Source organism: Lissotriton vulgaris, chromosome 9 (assembly GCF_964263255.1).
Source record: "Lissotriton vulgaris chromosome 9, aLisVul1.2, whole genome shotgun sequence".
NCBI lineage: Eukaryota > Metazoa > Chordata > Amphibia > Caudata > Salamandridae > Lissotriton > Lissotriton vulgaris.
The window spans coordinates 241,515,625-241,529,691 of record NC_141697.1 but is presented as its reverse complement, the minus strand read 5'-3'; the positions used below and the strand labels follow the sequence as shown (position 1 = coordinate 241,529,691).

Sequence of the window (14,067 nt, the reverse complement as noted above, 5' to 3'; positions counted from 1 at the left end):
TACTTCATGCAATGTAAGGGAGTGGCGATGGGGGCAGCATTCGCCCCGGACGTAGCTATTATATACATGAGTGACTTTGAGCAGCACTACATTCTCTCACCTCATAATCCCTTTGCCAACAAAATCACGGAATACCGCAGATACATCGACGACATCTTGATGATCTGGAGTGGACAGGAGGAAGATCTGGAGGAATTCACCAGATGGCTAAATACCCAATCACGAGATATCCAATTTACCAGTAGCAGTAGCAATAATTCCATTGATTTCTTAGATATCAGCATCAAGGAACGTGAAGGATTGCTGTATACTACACTGTACAGGAAACAGTCAGAGCGTAATACATTACTCAGATATTCAAGCCACCACACCAGGGCCCCAAGAGATAATCTCCCATTCGGACAGTTCCTCCGTATTCGGAGGAACTGTACTTGGAAGGATGACTATTTTGCTGAATCGGATGACCTTATTTCTCGATTAATGGACAGAGGCTACCCCAAAAGACTGGTTAAGAGAGCCCGCAAGAGGGCTTGGTTTAGTAACAGGGAAACCTTATTGGAACCCAAAAACCGCGCACCACCTGAAGACAGGATGATTTGTGTCACTACATATTGCAGCAAGAGCAATGACGTTCGGAAAATAATCAATAGACATTGGCATATCATATCAGAGACAATAGGATCACAAGGTCTCCCTATGCATGCATTTAAAAGAGCGAAAAGCATCCGAGACTACGTTGTTCGTTCAATGCTGGACACCCCTCCTGTACCAAGTATACAGACTATGTGGAATCTACCCACTATAGTGGGAAACTTTAAATGCACCAAATGCAAAGCCTGCGCCATGTGCATGGAAACTAAGACCATCACGCACAACAATGTGACCATCAATCTAAATACATTGACTAATTGCAACAGCCACGGAGTGATTTATGCCATCTTCTGCCCATGTGGATACATCTACATAGGGCAGACCAAACAAAAGATAAAAAACCGGGTATTGCAACACTGTAGCAGGATAAGATGCCAAACGACAGGGGCACCCTTAGTGGAACATTTGATGTTAATGTCACATACACCTGAATGTCTGAAATGGGTTGTCATTGAGAAAATCACACTTGGTCCTAGGGGTGGGGATTTGGATTCCATTATGAACTTACGAGAATGCAAATGGATGCAATCCTTAGACTCTGTACAAAATGGCCTCAATGAACTAGATGCCACGTTCTCTCAGATGGCCTTGATCAGTTGATAATGTATAGTGATGTATATACCACCGTACCTATATGTCATGCTATCTGTGAATATCTTGTTTCGGTGCTTGACAAAGAGACTCAATGTTATCTGTAATTTCTTTAATCTACTTTTGTGGTTACTAAAGAGACTTGGTATATAATACAGCTAGGAAATACCATTCTTACAAGCAATTGATAGAGTACTGTTGGACACCTTGTTTCCAATAGCAATGCGCATCAAACCCGGTGCAACCTTAAACTGTCTGTGATTATGTGTTACTGTACCTAATACACTCTGTGTTCGACCTCAATCATCCCTTTTCAAACAACCAGCGGAATGCTTTGATCGCAAGACAGGCTTTTAACTCCAGGTGGCACATTCACCACTCTCTTGATGGTGCAACTGATTGGTAATGGTCAATATTAACGCCTTATTTCAATCTTTATGCATTCTGGACTTAAATAGAGCTCAGCGATATAGCCCTATTCTCCCATACAACCCCTAACGCCGTGAGAACGCAGCGGAGGTTTTTACACGCCCCCTAACAACAGAGTGCTCTGATTGGCCGGGCTCAGGCGAGCCCCCAGGCAGTACTCAGCGGCTGCACCTCGCGGCCGATCAGTAACGGCGCACCAAGCGAGGATGCAGCACCGCGAACAAACCCGATCCGGATAAAATAACAGGTGAGCCTCTTGACGATCCTTTCTGAATACCTAACCGAGGTCGACACAGCGGGAAACACTGAGATACCGTTCGGTTCTCATTTCCCGGGTTGACATGAACGCGGTGATCGTAATTGTTTTTCACCAAACAATCATATGTGACTAGTGCCGTTTCCAGCACTCATATGCAGTAACTCATGGGACTTTTCCCATTTTGGACTTAAATTCATCTTTCCCTTGCGGGACCAAGCAATGGACTGATCTTCCGTCCAACTTTCTAGCTAACTCCTTATTTAATAATGCAATTGCCATTAATTTCTGGCCAACTTTCTTTCATCTCTCCTCCAGAACCACGTGGGGTGCGTGATCCCTTACCGCACTAACGCTGGTCCCGGTGTGACCATTGAAAGACCAGAATTTTTGGTATGGAAGGCTGCCAGTTCCAGTAAGTACCCCTTTAGGATGTCTTGATAATTTGTGCGTATACACGCTATCTGTAAGCACCTGACAGTTATACATACTCCCTTTTAGATGAATGCAGGATTACCACTTGAAAGCAAGGAACCCACGACGGTCCTACTACAATGGCCACCCAAGGGCCTCATATTAAGTAAGCATTCTTAATCCAATAAGCTCCACCTGTGTGCAAAACATGAGCTTATTTACAACATGGTAAACTCAATTTAAATTATTATCCATAGGCGCTCCTGTTTCTCTTTGGTCCTGAAGAAGACCCCAGCTTGAGGATATAATCTACCCGTTAATCAGGGGGTCGAAACGTAGACCAGACCATTTCCATTCTCTCAACATAGGAATAATTAACGGAGCTAAACGGATCCTATGTTAAAGAGTACATTGGAACTACAGATCGAATTTTAGACTGTAAAGGATGTATTTTATAGCACTGTGATTGTTCTAAAGGTCACAACTACCTTTACCCAGTCCTCACCTCCTTTCCATCACACCTATCCCACTTAACTTTTCCCTTTTCCATCACTTTGAGCGCGTTGAATTGCCAGTATTTGATATTATTTGTGCTGTTTTCTCCATATGAAGCTTTATATTATTGCATTTATATGAGAGCTGTGCCCTTAGGCATCTGTGTGATTCAATGAAGTAATTGAATGGCGTATTTTCTATGTTTGAATACATTGATTCTTCATTAACCTTGGTACTCATTGATTGATACTGAGTACCTAATCAACAACGTGCTAAAATAATGAATAAAAATACAAAGCACACTTTGGATATAGTTTAAAAAAAAATTTTTTGCTTGACACCTGACTAAATGCGTGTACTACATTTGATGTTACAACTAATCGATAGACTCTGACCATTGCTACTGTATCTACCTTTACTGACCCAGGTCAGAGAGTTCTTAGGGTATACCCCATTGAAACTCAATACTTCTATGATCGCAGCATTCAAATAGATCAAGTGACAGTTCTCAACTTACTCAGAATTTTCGTTTTTCAAAGATCGCCATTCTTTGCGCTCCATTGACGTCTTTCTGAGTTTCCTTGATCTTTCAGCAGCGGCTGAAGCGGCAGAATTCGTCATCACGATTTGAAGTTCACGTCCATGTCAACAAGTCTCGTCGTATAATGTAGTGGCCATTTTGAGTTACCAGCAACGCTCAAACATCATTGTGTATCGTTCTTCGTTTAAAGGCTTCGCTGATACACACAGTTATGAGGTATTTACTATTAATTATTCAATGTATTAACTCGTTTTCTCTTCGCTGATACACACAGCCCTGTGACTTTACTTAAACGACGTGTATCATTTACGCTGATACACACAGCTGATATTAACTTTTAAAATACATTCTTCATCTACGCTGATACACACAGCTAAAAAAATAACTCTTAAACGACGTGTATCATTTACGCTGATACACACAGCTGAAATTGACTTTTAAAATACATTCTTCATCTACGCTGATACACACAGCTGAAAATAACTTTGGGACTACGTGTATCATTTACGCTGATACACACAGCGAAAAATAACTTTTCAACTACGTACTTACAACTACAAATAACAGTTTTGCAATTTTGTGCTTCATTCATACTGATATATATATATATATATATATTCTTATTTTTCTCATTACTTTGACCCTTACTTGCTGATATAAAGCACCAATTTTATTCTATTTATTTATTTTCTAGTGTATCATAATGGCTCAACAAACTGCAGTCCTCCCATCATCATTTCTCCCTGAACCAGGTACTCCAAAAATTAAATGGACTCAATGGTTTAAGGCTTTTAATAGTTATATTATCGCTATTGATGCTGTGAAATTTTCTCCTGTCAGGAAAAATGCAATGTTATATAGTGCTTTGGGTGCTGAGGGTCAAAGAATTTTTGAGCATCAACCTCCTATAATTAGACCTCCTTCAGATGATTGGAATGAGTATACTGAAGCTATTGCACGTTTAGAAAAGTATTTTAAAGATGAACGAGTGTAATTGTTGAAAGACAAACATTTTATACTCGTAAACAAAGAGAATATGAAAAAATTGATATTTTTTTTAGCTGAATTAAGGGTCCTAGCTGCAACTTGTGAATTTGAGGGCCCTATTGATCAATACCTTAGAGACCAAATTGTTGTAAATTGTTTTAGTAACAAAGTTCAAGAGAGGATCTTATGTTGTCGGAATCCTTCACTGCTAGAAACTTTGGAATTAGCGAGGGGAATTGAAAGATCTGTTTTTGCTTCTAAAGAATTGAGCAATAATAAACCTACACGTGTTGATTTAGTAAACAAAATTTCGTCTCAAAATAGTAATCAACGTAATCAACCTCCTATACTCGAGTGGAAGAAAACTGATAAACCTCCTGCTTGTTTTAGATGTGGCTCAAAGTCACATCTGGCTAATTCGACTTCTTCTCCTGCCTTAAAGAAACAATGCTCTAATTGTAAAAATAAATTGGGCACTTTGCTGCAGTGTGTAAATTCAAATCTAAAACAATGTATCTTGGGGTTACTAATTCTGAAGAAGTATCTAATGTTAGTGAAGAACAAATTGTAAGAAAATTTGTATTGTCTGTTGATATGGTAGATAGCCATGAGGATTCCCCTACCTATGATTCAGTCTGTGATTTAAAAATTGGTGCAGTCCTTATTAAAGTTACTGTAGACTCAGGATCTCCTATCACCATTATTGCTGATTTTCTTTTCTTAGAACACTGGAAAGGAATTTTACTTTTGCCTCCTGACATTCGTACTGTTACATTTAATGGAAAGGTTATTGACTTAATTGGCTATTTCACTGATAGTCTAACTTTTGAAGATCGTTCTATTCAAGCGAAGATTTATGTAGCTAAGAAAGGCTATAATGTTCTCGGATGGAAGGATCAAGGAAAATTTCCTTTAGTTTTAAGACCTGGTACTAATAATCCCATTTCTTTAGATTGCTCTACCACATTTAGGGCCAGATGTAGGTAGCCCTTTACCGGTCGGAATTGGCCGAAAATACCGATTTTCGGCCGTTTCCGATCGGTAAAGGGCTATGGAGATGTAGGGGCACATATTCGGTAATTTAACCGAATCGTTATTATTACCGAATCGGTAAATTTACCGATTCGGTAATATTTGCTGATTCGGTAAAATTACCGAAAATGCAATGTGGGTAGCCAATTTTCCATTGGCACATGGCTTTCAGAATCGGTATTTTACCATGGAATACAAATCCATGGTAAAATACCGATTCCTGTGTACATGCACATCTGTGCATGTACACATGTGCCATGTGACAGACAGACGTGCCCTTAGGGCATGTCTGTGTGCCACATTGCAAACATGCCCGTTTTGGGGGTGCTAGAGGGTGTCAAAGTGACACCCCCTGCACCCTTGACAAATTCGGTATTTACCGATTCGGTAAATACCGAATCGGTATTTGAATTGAATCCTATGGGCTTCAAGGCCCATAGGATTCAATAGCAAATACCGATTCGGTATTTACCGAATCGGTAAATACCGAATTTCAAGGTATCGGTAAAAAATCCAGATGTTGGTACCTACATCCCATTTACCGATTTTGAAATACCGAATCGGTAAAATTCGGTATTTCAAAATCGGTAAATGTGATTTACCTACATCTGGCCCTTAATGCTCTAGTTACTGAAGAATTGTCCTTAGAGAGTATCATGGGAAAATACAAAGCTGTGTTTTCTGATAGTCTTGGTTCAGTTAAGGGCTTCGAACACAAAATCATTTTGAAACCTGATGCTGTTTCATGATTCATAAGGTCAGACATGTTTCTTTAAGTATTATGGAGAAATTGAAAACTCATCTTCTTCAGCTGAGTAAGGATGGAGTCATTGAACACATCCATTCTTCTTTGTGGGTTTCACCAATTGTGGTCGCACTTAAAAAGAACTGTGATGAGCTTAGGCTGTGTGTAGACCTTAGAGCCTTGAATAAGAACATAAAAGTGGATTGTTTTCCCCTACCACGTATTCAAGATATGCTGGCTCAATTGAGAGGTACAAAAGTTTTTTCTACCATAGATTTGCGAGCAGCATATCATCAGATTGAGTTATGTGAAGAGTCTAGGGATTTGACAGCTTTCAACACTCCCTTTGGTCTCTACAGATATTTGAGGTTACCTTTCGGCCTTGCTTCAGCAGCATCAGTTTTTCAGAAATTAATGTTTCAGTTGTATGGTGAAGTGTGTGATGTTTTGGCCTACCAAGATGATATCTTGATTTCTACTAATACTATTGAAGAACATCTCATCAAATTAGATCAAGTGATAGGTATTTTAAATGATCATGGCATGACTGTTAAAAAACAGAAGTGTAAATTTCTTCTTAACGAGGTTGAGTATCTTGGTCATACCATCTCTCATAAAGGCATTACTCCTAAACGTGACCTGTTGCAAGGTATTCATGATTGTGCTCAACTTAGTAACAAAGACCAGTTGAGATCATTTTTGGGTTTAAGTGAATTTTATTCAAGATTTGTACAGAATTTTGCACATATAAGTGAGCCTTTGAGGATGCTTACCAGGAACAAAGTTAAATTTGTGTGGGGTGAAGAGCATAAATTGGCTTTTGAGTATTTAAAGGATTTAATAATAGGAGCTCCTTTTGATGAGAATTCTCTTTCTTTCATTACAGTAGATGCCAGTAATGCTGGTTTAGGCGCTGTGCTGATTCAAGCTAATGGTGGTGATGAGAGTGTAGTTGCTTTTGCTTCCCGTCAACTCACTTCATCAGAAAGAAACTACAGTACAATTGAAAAGGAGGCCTTAGCTTATGTTTGGGGAGTTAAGCTTTTTTCTACTTATGTTTGGGGTCGTGAATTGGTAGTGGTGTCAGACCACAAACCATTAATCTACATCTGGAATGACAAAGGTTTAAGGAATGCAAGTCCAAGATTAAGTCGACTTTTTTCTAAGCTTTATGATTTTAATTTTGTAATGAGACACATTCCAGGTGGAAAAACTTCACTGCTGATTTCTTGTCTAGATGTCCTTCAAGTTCTCTACAGTTTCCACCAGTTCTTGATGACAAGGAAGTGGTGGTTAATTTACTTGATGGTTTAGTTCTAGCTAAGGATGTTGTTTCTGAGTCTGATTGGATTAAGGCGTCTTTGCAGGATTATTCTTTTTGTATTTTAAAAAAATACATTGCTGAGGGTTGGCCAAGAGAAAATCAAATATATAAGGATCTTCTTCCTTTCTCCAAAGTCAGAGATGATTTAAGCTTGGAGGGAGATTTTATTTTGAGGGGTTTTTCTCTTATTCCTCCTGTGTCCATCCGAGATAAGATTGTCAACATTGCTCACAAAGGTCACGGAGGGATTACGAGTACTAAGAAGAGGTTGAGACTTCATTATTGGTGGCCAGGTATGGATGTTTGCGTGGATACCTTTTTGAATGATTGTGTTGAATGTTCTCATGCTGAGAAATCCTTACGCACTGTTAATAAACCATTATGTCCTGTTGTCTTTCCTGATAGTCCATGGGAGAAATTAGGCATGGATTTCGTAGGACCCATTAGTGGTTTAAATCAAGGTTTTAGATTTATTCTTACCATTGTTGACTATCATTCCAAATGGGTTGTCTTTGAGTTTTTGAAGGAACCGAACACTAGTAATGTCATAAAATGTCTTAAAAAACTTTTTCAATCTGAGGGAATTCCAACCTTTCTGGTTTCAGACAATGGAGTACAATTCGTGTCACATGAGATGAAAAGTTTTTTGGACAATTTTGCCATTAAGCATCTTACCACTGCTTTATATTCCCCGCAAGGTAATGGCTTAGTGGAAAGAGTGAACCGTGTCTTGAAGGATGCAGTAGAGTTAGCTATTTCTTCTGGTGTATGTGTTCAGGATGTCGTGAGCAACAGAATTTGGTCATATAACAACACCCCGCATTCGACCACTGGAGTAACTCCTTTCTTTTTGTTAAGAGGGAGACAATCTTTTAATGAGTTGTCTCCTGGTTGGGTTGTTAGCAAAACCTTTCATGAAAGGGGTGTACCTGATTTGGATCAAATTAAGGGTAAGGTTGAGTCTGCTCAGATGAAATCTAAAATCAGGTATGATCAAGATAAACATGTGAAAGAAATTTGTTTGGATATTGGTGACAAGGTTAGAATCAAGAAATGTTGCCAAGGTAAAGAATTCAAATCTTGATCTTGTTGAGGTTGAAACAGATGTGTATGCCTTATCTCCTTACATGAGTGATGGTTGCAGCCTTAGCATTCATGACCCTCCTGCAGATAATCTGAATGTTGATAATTGTGAGATGCCTTTGTCTGCTGATAACGTGATTATTGACAGACGATTTTGTCTGATGTATCTGTCCCTTGCTCAAGGTCCAGTTCTAGAATTAGGTCTAAACCTAAATATTTAGATGAATATACTATTTTCTATCTCTGTTGGAGATTTGTTTTGTAAAATATTGACATGTTTTGTTCTTTTGGCTTGTATTTGAAATGTTTTAGGTTTTTTTTCTTTCTTTTTTTCTGTTTATGGGAAAGGAGGTGTGTTATATCCTATGTTTTCTTATTTCCTATGTTTTATCTGTTATTCTCTTCATTGTATGTTCTTCATTATATTGCTGTATCCTAGTGCCTTGGTTGCTAGGTTATTGTAGAATGTTATGCCTCTGATCTTCAGTTGAAGACTGATGCTTCATGGAAGAGCACTCTGACTGATCTAGTGCTGTACTTGATGTTCCTAAATAAACTTAAATCCTTAAGTTTACTTCCTTCTCCTGTCATCCTTTGGATACAACAAACTTAGAAGACAAAATGCTAAAGGAGGCCTGAAGTTGTCGGATCTTTCCTACTATGCATGCGTGTTTTTGCTAAATGGAGGAAAAAGTTTCTTTAAATCTCCCGAGGAGTCGGATACAAAATGCAAAATGTATAAAGTCGGATACAAAATGCAAAATGTATAAAGCCATGTTAAAAAATGTAAAAGGGGAAGACACTGATTTTATTCATGAATATGGGGATCCTCGATACTTTAAAAAGATTTGATTAAAAACTCTGCAGGGTTTACTACTTGGTATAAAGTTAGGAGGGAATTAAAAATCAACTATTATAGCTGTTGGGCGTCAATCTTTGACTCGCCAGGATCCCCGGAATGGACTATGGACCGTTTGGCACTACCAGTAAAGGAAAAGGGAATACTGCTCTGGGACTCAGTGATGAAAAACGATGTTTTAATCTCTTGGGAGGAGGCCTAAATACTAACAAAGGGTCGCTTATCAAGATTGAAATATCTCCAGATGCTGAGTTGGAGTCGCACTGCAGGACTTGGGGCGGGACAGGACAATAAACTGGAATCCTCTCTGGCGGCTGGAGCAAACTTGAACAAAGAGGTGGCACAAGGATATTGGCTGTTGGTGGAGCTGAGTGATGGTCAATTCAACCTGCCGAAAGAATTGTGGGAGAAGAGCTTGCCTGGGGAGCAGTTGGAAGAATTATGGCAAGTATCTTGTACTACTTTATACTCCACAGTACGGCCCGCAAATTTAGGGCGGAACCACCTCTTTTGTCTCCACAGGGTTTATTGGACGCCATACAAATGATCCAAAATGGGGAATGGAGTAGTACCAAAATGTCCTAAATGTGGTAAAGTGAAAGGCGACGATATCCACATGTTTTATGATTGTCCAATGATCCAGGAATTTTGGTTGGAAGTGAGTGATACAATCTCTATTATACTTGGAGACACACTCCAGGTAAGCATATCTTTGATTTTTTTCAGGGTCCCTGTTAATTATGCATCACAGAAAAAAAATATAAATAAATTGATCTTTCTCCTCATTCTACTCGCCCGGAGGAAAATATGTAAAAATTGGGTGAAAGTGGTGTCTCTTAGCAAAATAGAATGGTTGGCCTCTAAACAACATACTAATGTTTTAGATAGAGCTTTAATAAGTAAGAGGAATAACTTCTGGGCTCCGTATGAGAAATGGGTTGAATCTATAAAAGTCCAATGATTAGGCCTCTATACCTTATTGCCTAATATTCAGATGGTGGCATACAAGGACCGCAAAGAATTAGCTACCGATGGGTGAATAAGGAGGGCAAGGTGTAGAGTGATCCATCCCAATATACTGTTGATGGGGCAGTTTCAATCCTTTTCCTGATTGGGATCTGAGACCCAAAGCTCTGGTATACTTGGGCAATGAGAAGAAAAAAAAATAGACGTTTCAACCACTCAAACCAATAGCATTATTGTTCCCAATAGCACGTTTAAACCACAGGATTCCACATGGCCTGCAACTGTTCCCCTATTGCTTTATGTTTCAACGTAGACTTGAACCAATGCCTTCTTTGGAATTTAGTGCATAATTCCTTGTTTGGGTATGCAGATTCAATTGTTAATCAAATCTTTGAAGACCATCTCACATTGCGCTGATCACTTCTCCAATGGTTCTGCTCCAACGCAGACTAAATGGTGGGTGTCTACAGGTGGAAAGTGTTTTCTCCAGACCACTGTGTAAACAGACCTTTTTCAACTGCACTTCTAAAAGAATTCAATTCAGTTAACTCATGCATTCTTTAGCATTCTCAGTAAGCTATAATGAAATTAAAAGTAACCTTTACAATACCAAAGATGTACAGCATGAAAAAAGTACTTCATAAGTGCGTTCCTGGCAAATTAATCATTCCAGATTTTATTTTTTTATGCATTGTTTTTGAGGGTCTTGTTTACATTTTCATTGACATACTATTTTCTTATGTGTTTGTAATATTCTTCTTATAGAAGTCCACCTGCAGTACAATACCAATGTAACTGCAGTTTTCCTATCAATTGAACATAATTCTAGAAAGCGATGGCTTGCCCACTTCATTTCAAACATTCTCTCAGAAAAAAATCGGTCCTCTTTGCCTTCAATGCAATCGTCAGATTGTCAAAGAAAAATTTTCCCTTAGTAATAGAGAATTGTCCTCTTTTCAAGGCACTGTTGAATCATTCTGGATTAGGCAAGAGATTAACATCCATCAGATTTCATTCCTATAAAACAAAGGAAAGAAACAAAGTAACATTTTAATTATGAGCTTCATTTAATGTGGAATAAGGTTAGGCAAAGGAAACGAGAGAGGGCACAATCACTGTTGTCTGTACAAGCATATAAAAGCTGGATCACTGAAACAATAGCAAAACCCTAAATATCATGTCAAAAAAATCGATCACAAAAGTATCATTTTTCTATACATATAATTGTAAGTGCAAAAATATTTCAAAAATATATCCTTTCAAACTAATATCGAAATATATATATATATTGTTTTTAGCTACACATGTAGTTTAAATAAGTAAACCTAATTGGCCTGATTTAGATGTCAGTCGGAGTTGCCTCCGACCAACACTGTTTCTGTAAGGGAACTGCCCGACCAAAGGTCGGAGGTTCCGCACACCTGATTATGATGTGACCGCACATGGTGCGGTCGCAAACTCTAATTTCTCAATGGAAGCTTGCGTGGATGGCGGAAAGGGCCCGCAGCACAACCTACCATTGAGAAATGGGAGTTTGTGAAAATCCCTGCACTGTGTGGTAGGCACCTCATGGTGTGGGGGGCCCCCAGGGCCACATATAGAGGGCTAGGAGGGAAGGGGGCTGCTAGGGGCACCCAAAGTCCCTTTCCATTTCTGAAAGGCCGACATCATAATCCCAGAGGCAGAACATGTCCATAGGGAGTTATGAGGCCATTCCGACTGGCTGGCGGGCTCCTTGAAATCTTCGGAACCGTGTCAGATTCCCCCACCAGTTTAAACTCCGACCACCGTCATTGTAGTACCGCGGTTGGACTTTCAACCTTCAATTTTGGGCGGAAAGCCTCAGACCCAGGGGCGACGTCGCCCCACTACTTTCTTGCAGTGCGAGAAGCACAAACATAAAATGCTATTTTATGTACCATTTTATGTTTCTGCTTCTCGCACATGAGAAACCAGAAGGCAGGGTTTGGTTGGGGGAGGGCAGGGCAGGCAGGCATTCCTTCTCCAGGCAGGGGAGGAGTGGCTTGCCCACTGTTGTGGACACTGACTGTTTGGTCGGCCCCAGGGCCGATCAAACCATGCACACTCTGTATTTTCTCCATGTAGGCTGCATGCAGCCTACATAGAAAAAAAAGCTTCCTCATAGACGCCTGTGGAGTCAGCATCGTAGCAATGGCAGCGTTGTGATTAACTTAGGGGGCGCAGACAGAGGCTGACTGCTTCTGCTTCCTGTGAACAGAGAGAGGAGAAACGATGGGGGGCCGGAGGCAAGTTAGATTTTGTAATTATTGTAAATTAAATATGTTTTAATAATATTTTTTAATATATATATATATATATATATAAATATTTACTATACTAAACAAACACCACATATATTAAAACATGTGTATGTTTATATAGACTTATAGAATATAAAACTATTTAAAAATGATTAATTATTATTTATATTTGTATAATAAGTTTGTAATTTTTATACATACACACACGTGTGTGTGTATATGTATATATATATATATATATTTATATATGCAGAACACTCCTTTAAAAAAGAAGCAGAGGCGAAGTAGAGGGGAGACAGGAAACACCTTTAATGAAGCTTAGTGACTCTCAATGGCGTATGCATTTCGGCATTGTCCAGCCTTCCTCAGCGCCCAGAGTCTATGAACAGGGTGTGGGCCAAAATGAAAGTTTTTAAACACAGTCCTGCCGCACACGGATAGGTGAGTCACTGGTCCCTCCTCCCGAATGTTCAAACTACTGCACCTGAAGCAGGGTGCCTGCAGCGAAACTACAGATCCCAGGGTGCAGCGCTTCATGAAGGTGAGTGATGCGGGGGGGGGGGGGGTTTGGTGCTAGTTGCTGCGGAGGCTCATCATCTAGGCATCCACTAGTGTCCCGTTAAGTTGCTCCTTACAAAGTGTCCCCTCCGGTCCCCTGACCCGCACAAACCTCCGAAGAAATGACAGGAACATGGCGTGAAGCGCTGCACCCTGGATCTGTAGTTTCGCTGCAGGCACCCTGCTTCAGGTGCAGTAGTTTGAACATTCGGGAAAGGCATTTATGCATTTATGAATGTAGTATTTCTACTATGTTTTTCACGCAGCAGGCACCTTGCACTTTAAAACGGGTGGCCAGCCCCCATCACTACATCATGTGATCAAGGCTTTTGGTAGCCGAATTGCATCATGGCAGACTGGTGTTGGGCAAAATAAACTTCTAAACACCTAAAGAACGGGTCTCGTTTCTTCCTTAATGTTCGGCTGGGCATGCTGAGAAAAAGGACGACAACATACCGCATATATTTACTTATACAAAAGAAGTACAACCAATACACTGCAAAAATGAAATAAATATTTCTAATTTAATAGTACATAAAAAGTAAACAATACATAAAAATACGTTTTACCAAAAACTCTAAAATTACATACGTTTATATATAAAAACATAAAATGAAATACACAAACACAAAATAATATATATTTACCAATATTAATTAAAATGAAAACGCTATAAATAATAACTATTCCCACTTCAATGTATACAACAGTAGAGAAAGCGTTAAACTGAGGAATTCACTTTTCCCACGCCAGTCTGAGCAACAGTAGGGAAAGCATTGGACTCAGAAGGGGTAAAAATTACCATTGCCAATCCAATCTGTGCTACAGTAGAGAAAGTTTTGGACTCAGGAAGG

At 39.4% G+C, this 14,067-nt stretch overlaps 1 protein-coding gene and 1 long non-coding RNA gene across 4 annotated transcripts in view; one reads left to right on the top strand and one right to left on the bottom strand.

Moving 5' to 3' along the window:
* LOC147689912 (uncharacterized) overlaps positions 1-14,067 on the top strand; it is a 61,332-nt gene that overhangs the window by 12,773 nt on the left and 34,492 nt on the right. The gene's annotated exons all lie outside the window — the stretch shown is intronic.
* LOC147689911 (protein-L-isoaspartate(D-aspartate) O-methyltransferase-like) overlaps positions 11,019-14,067 on the bottom strand; it is a 160,387-nt gene continuing 157,338 nt past the window's right edge. For all 3 annotated transcript variants that reach the window (XM_086937415.1, XM_086937412.1, XM_086937414.1), the window contains one exon: positions 11,019-11,390. In XM_086937415.1, coding sequence (XP_086793541.1) covers positions 11,378-11,390 — 13 coding nt within the window. In that variant the 3' untranslated portion in view covers positions 11,019-11,377. The remainder of the gene's footprint in view (positions 11,391-14,067) is intronic.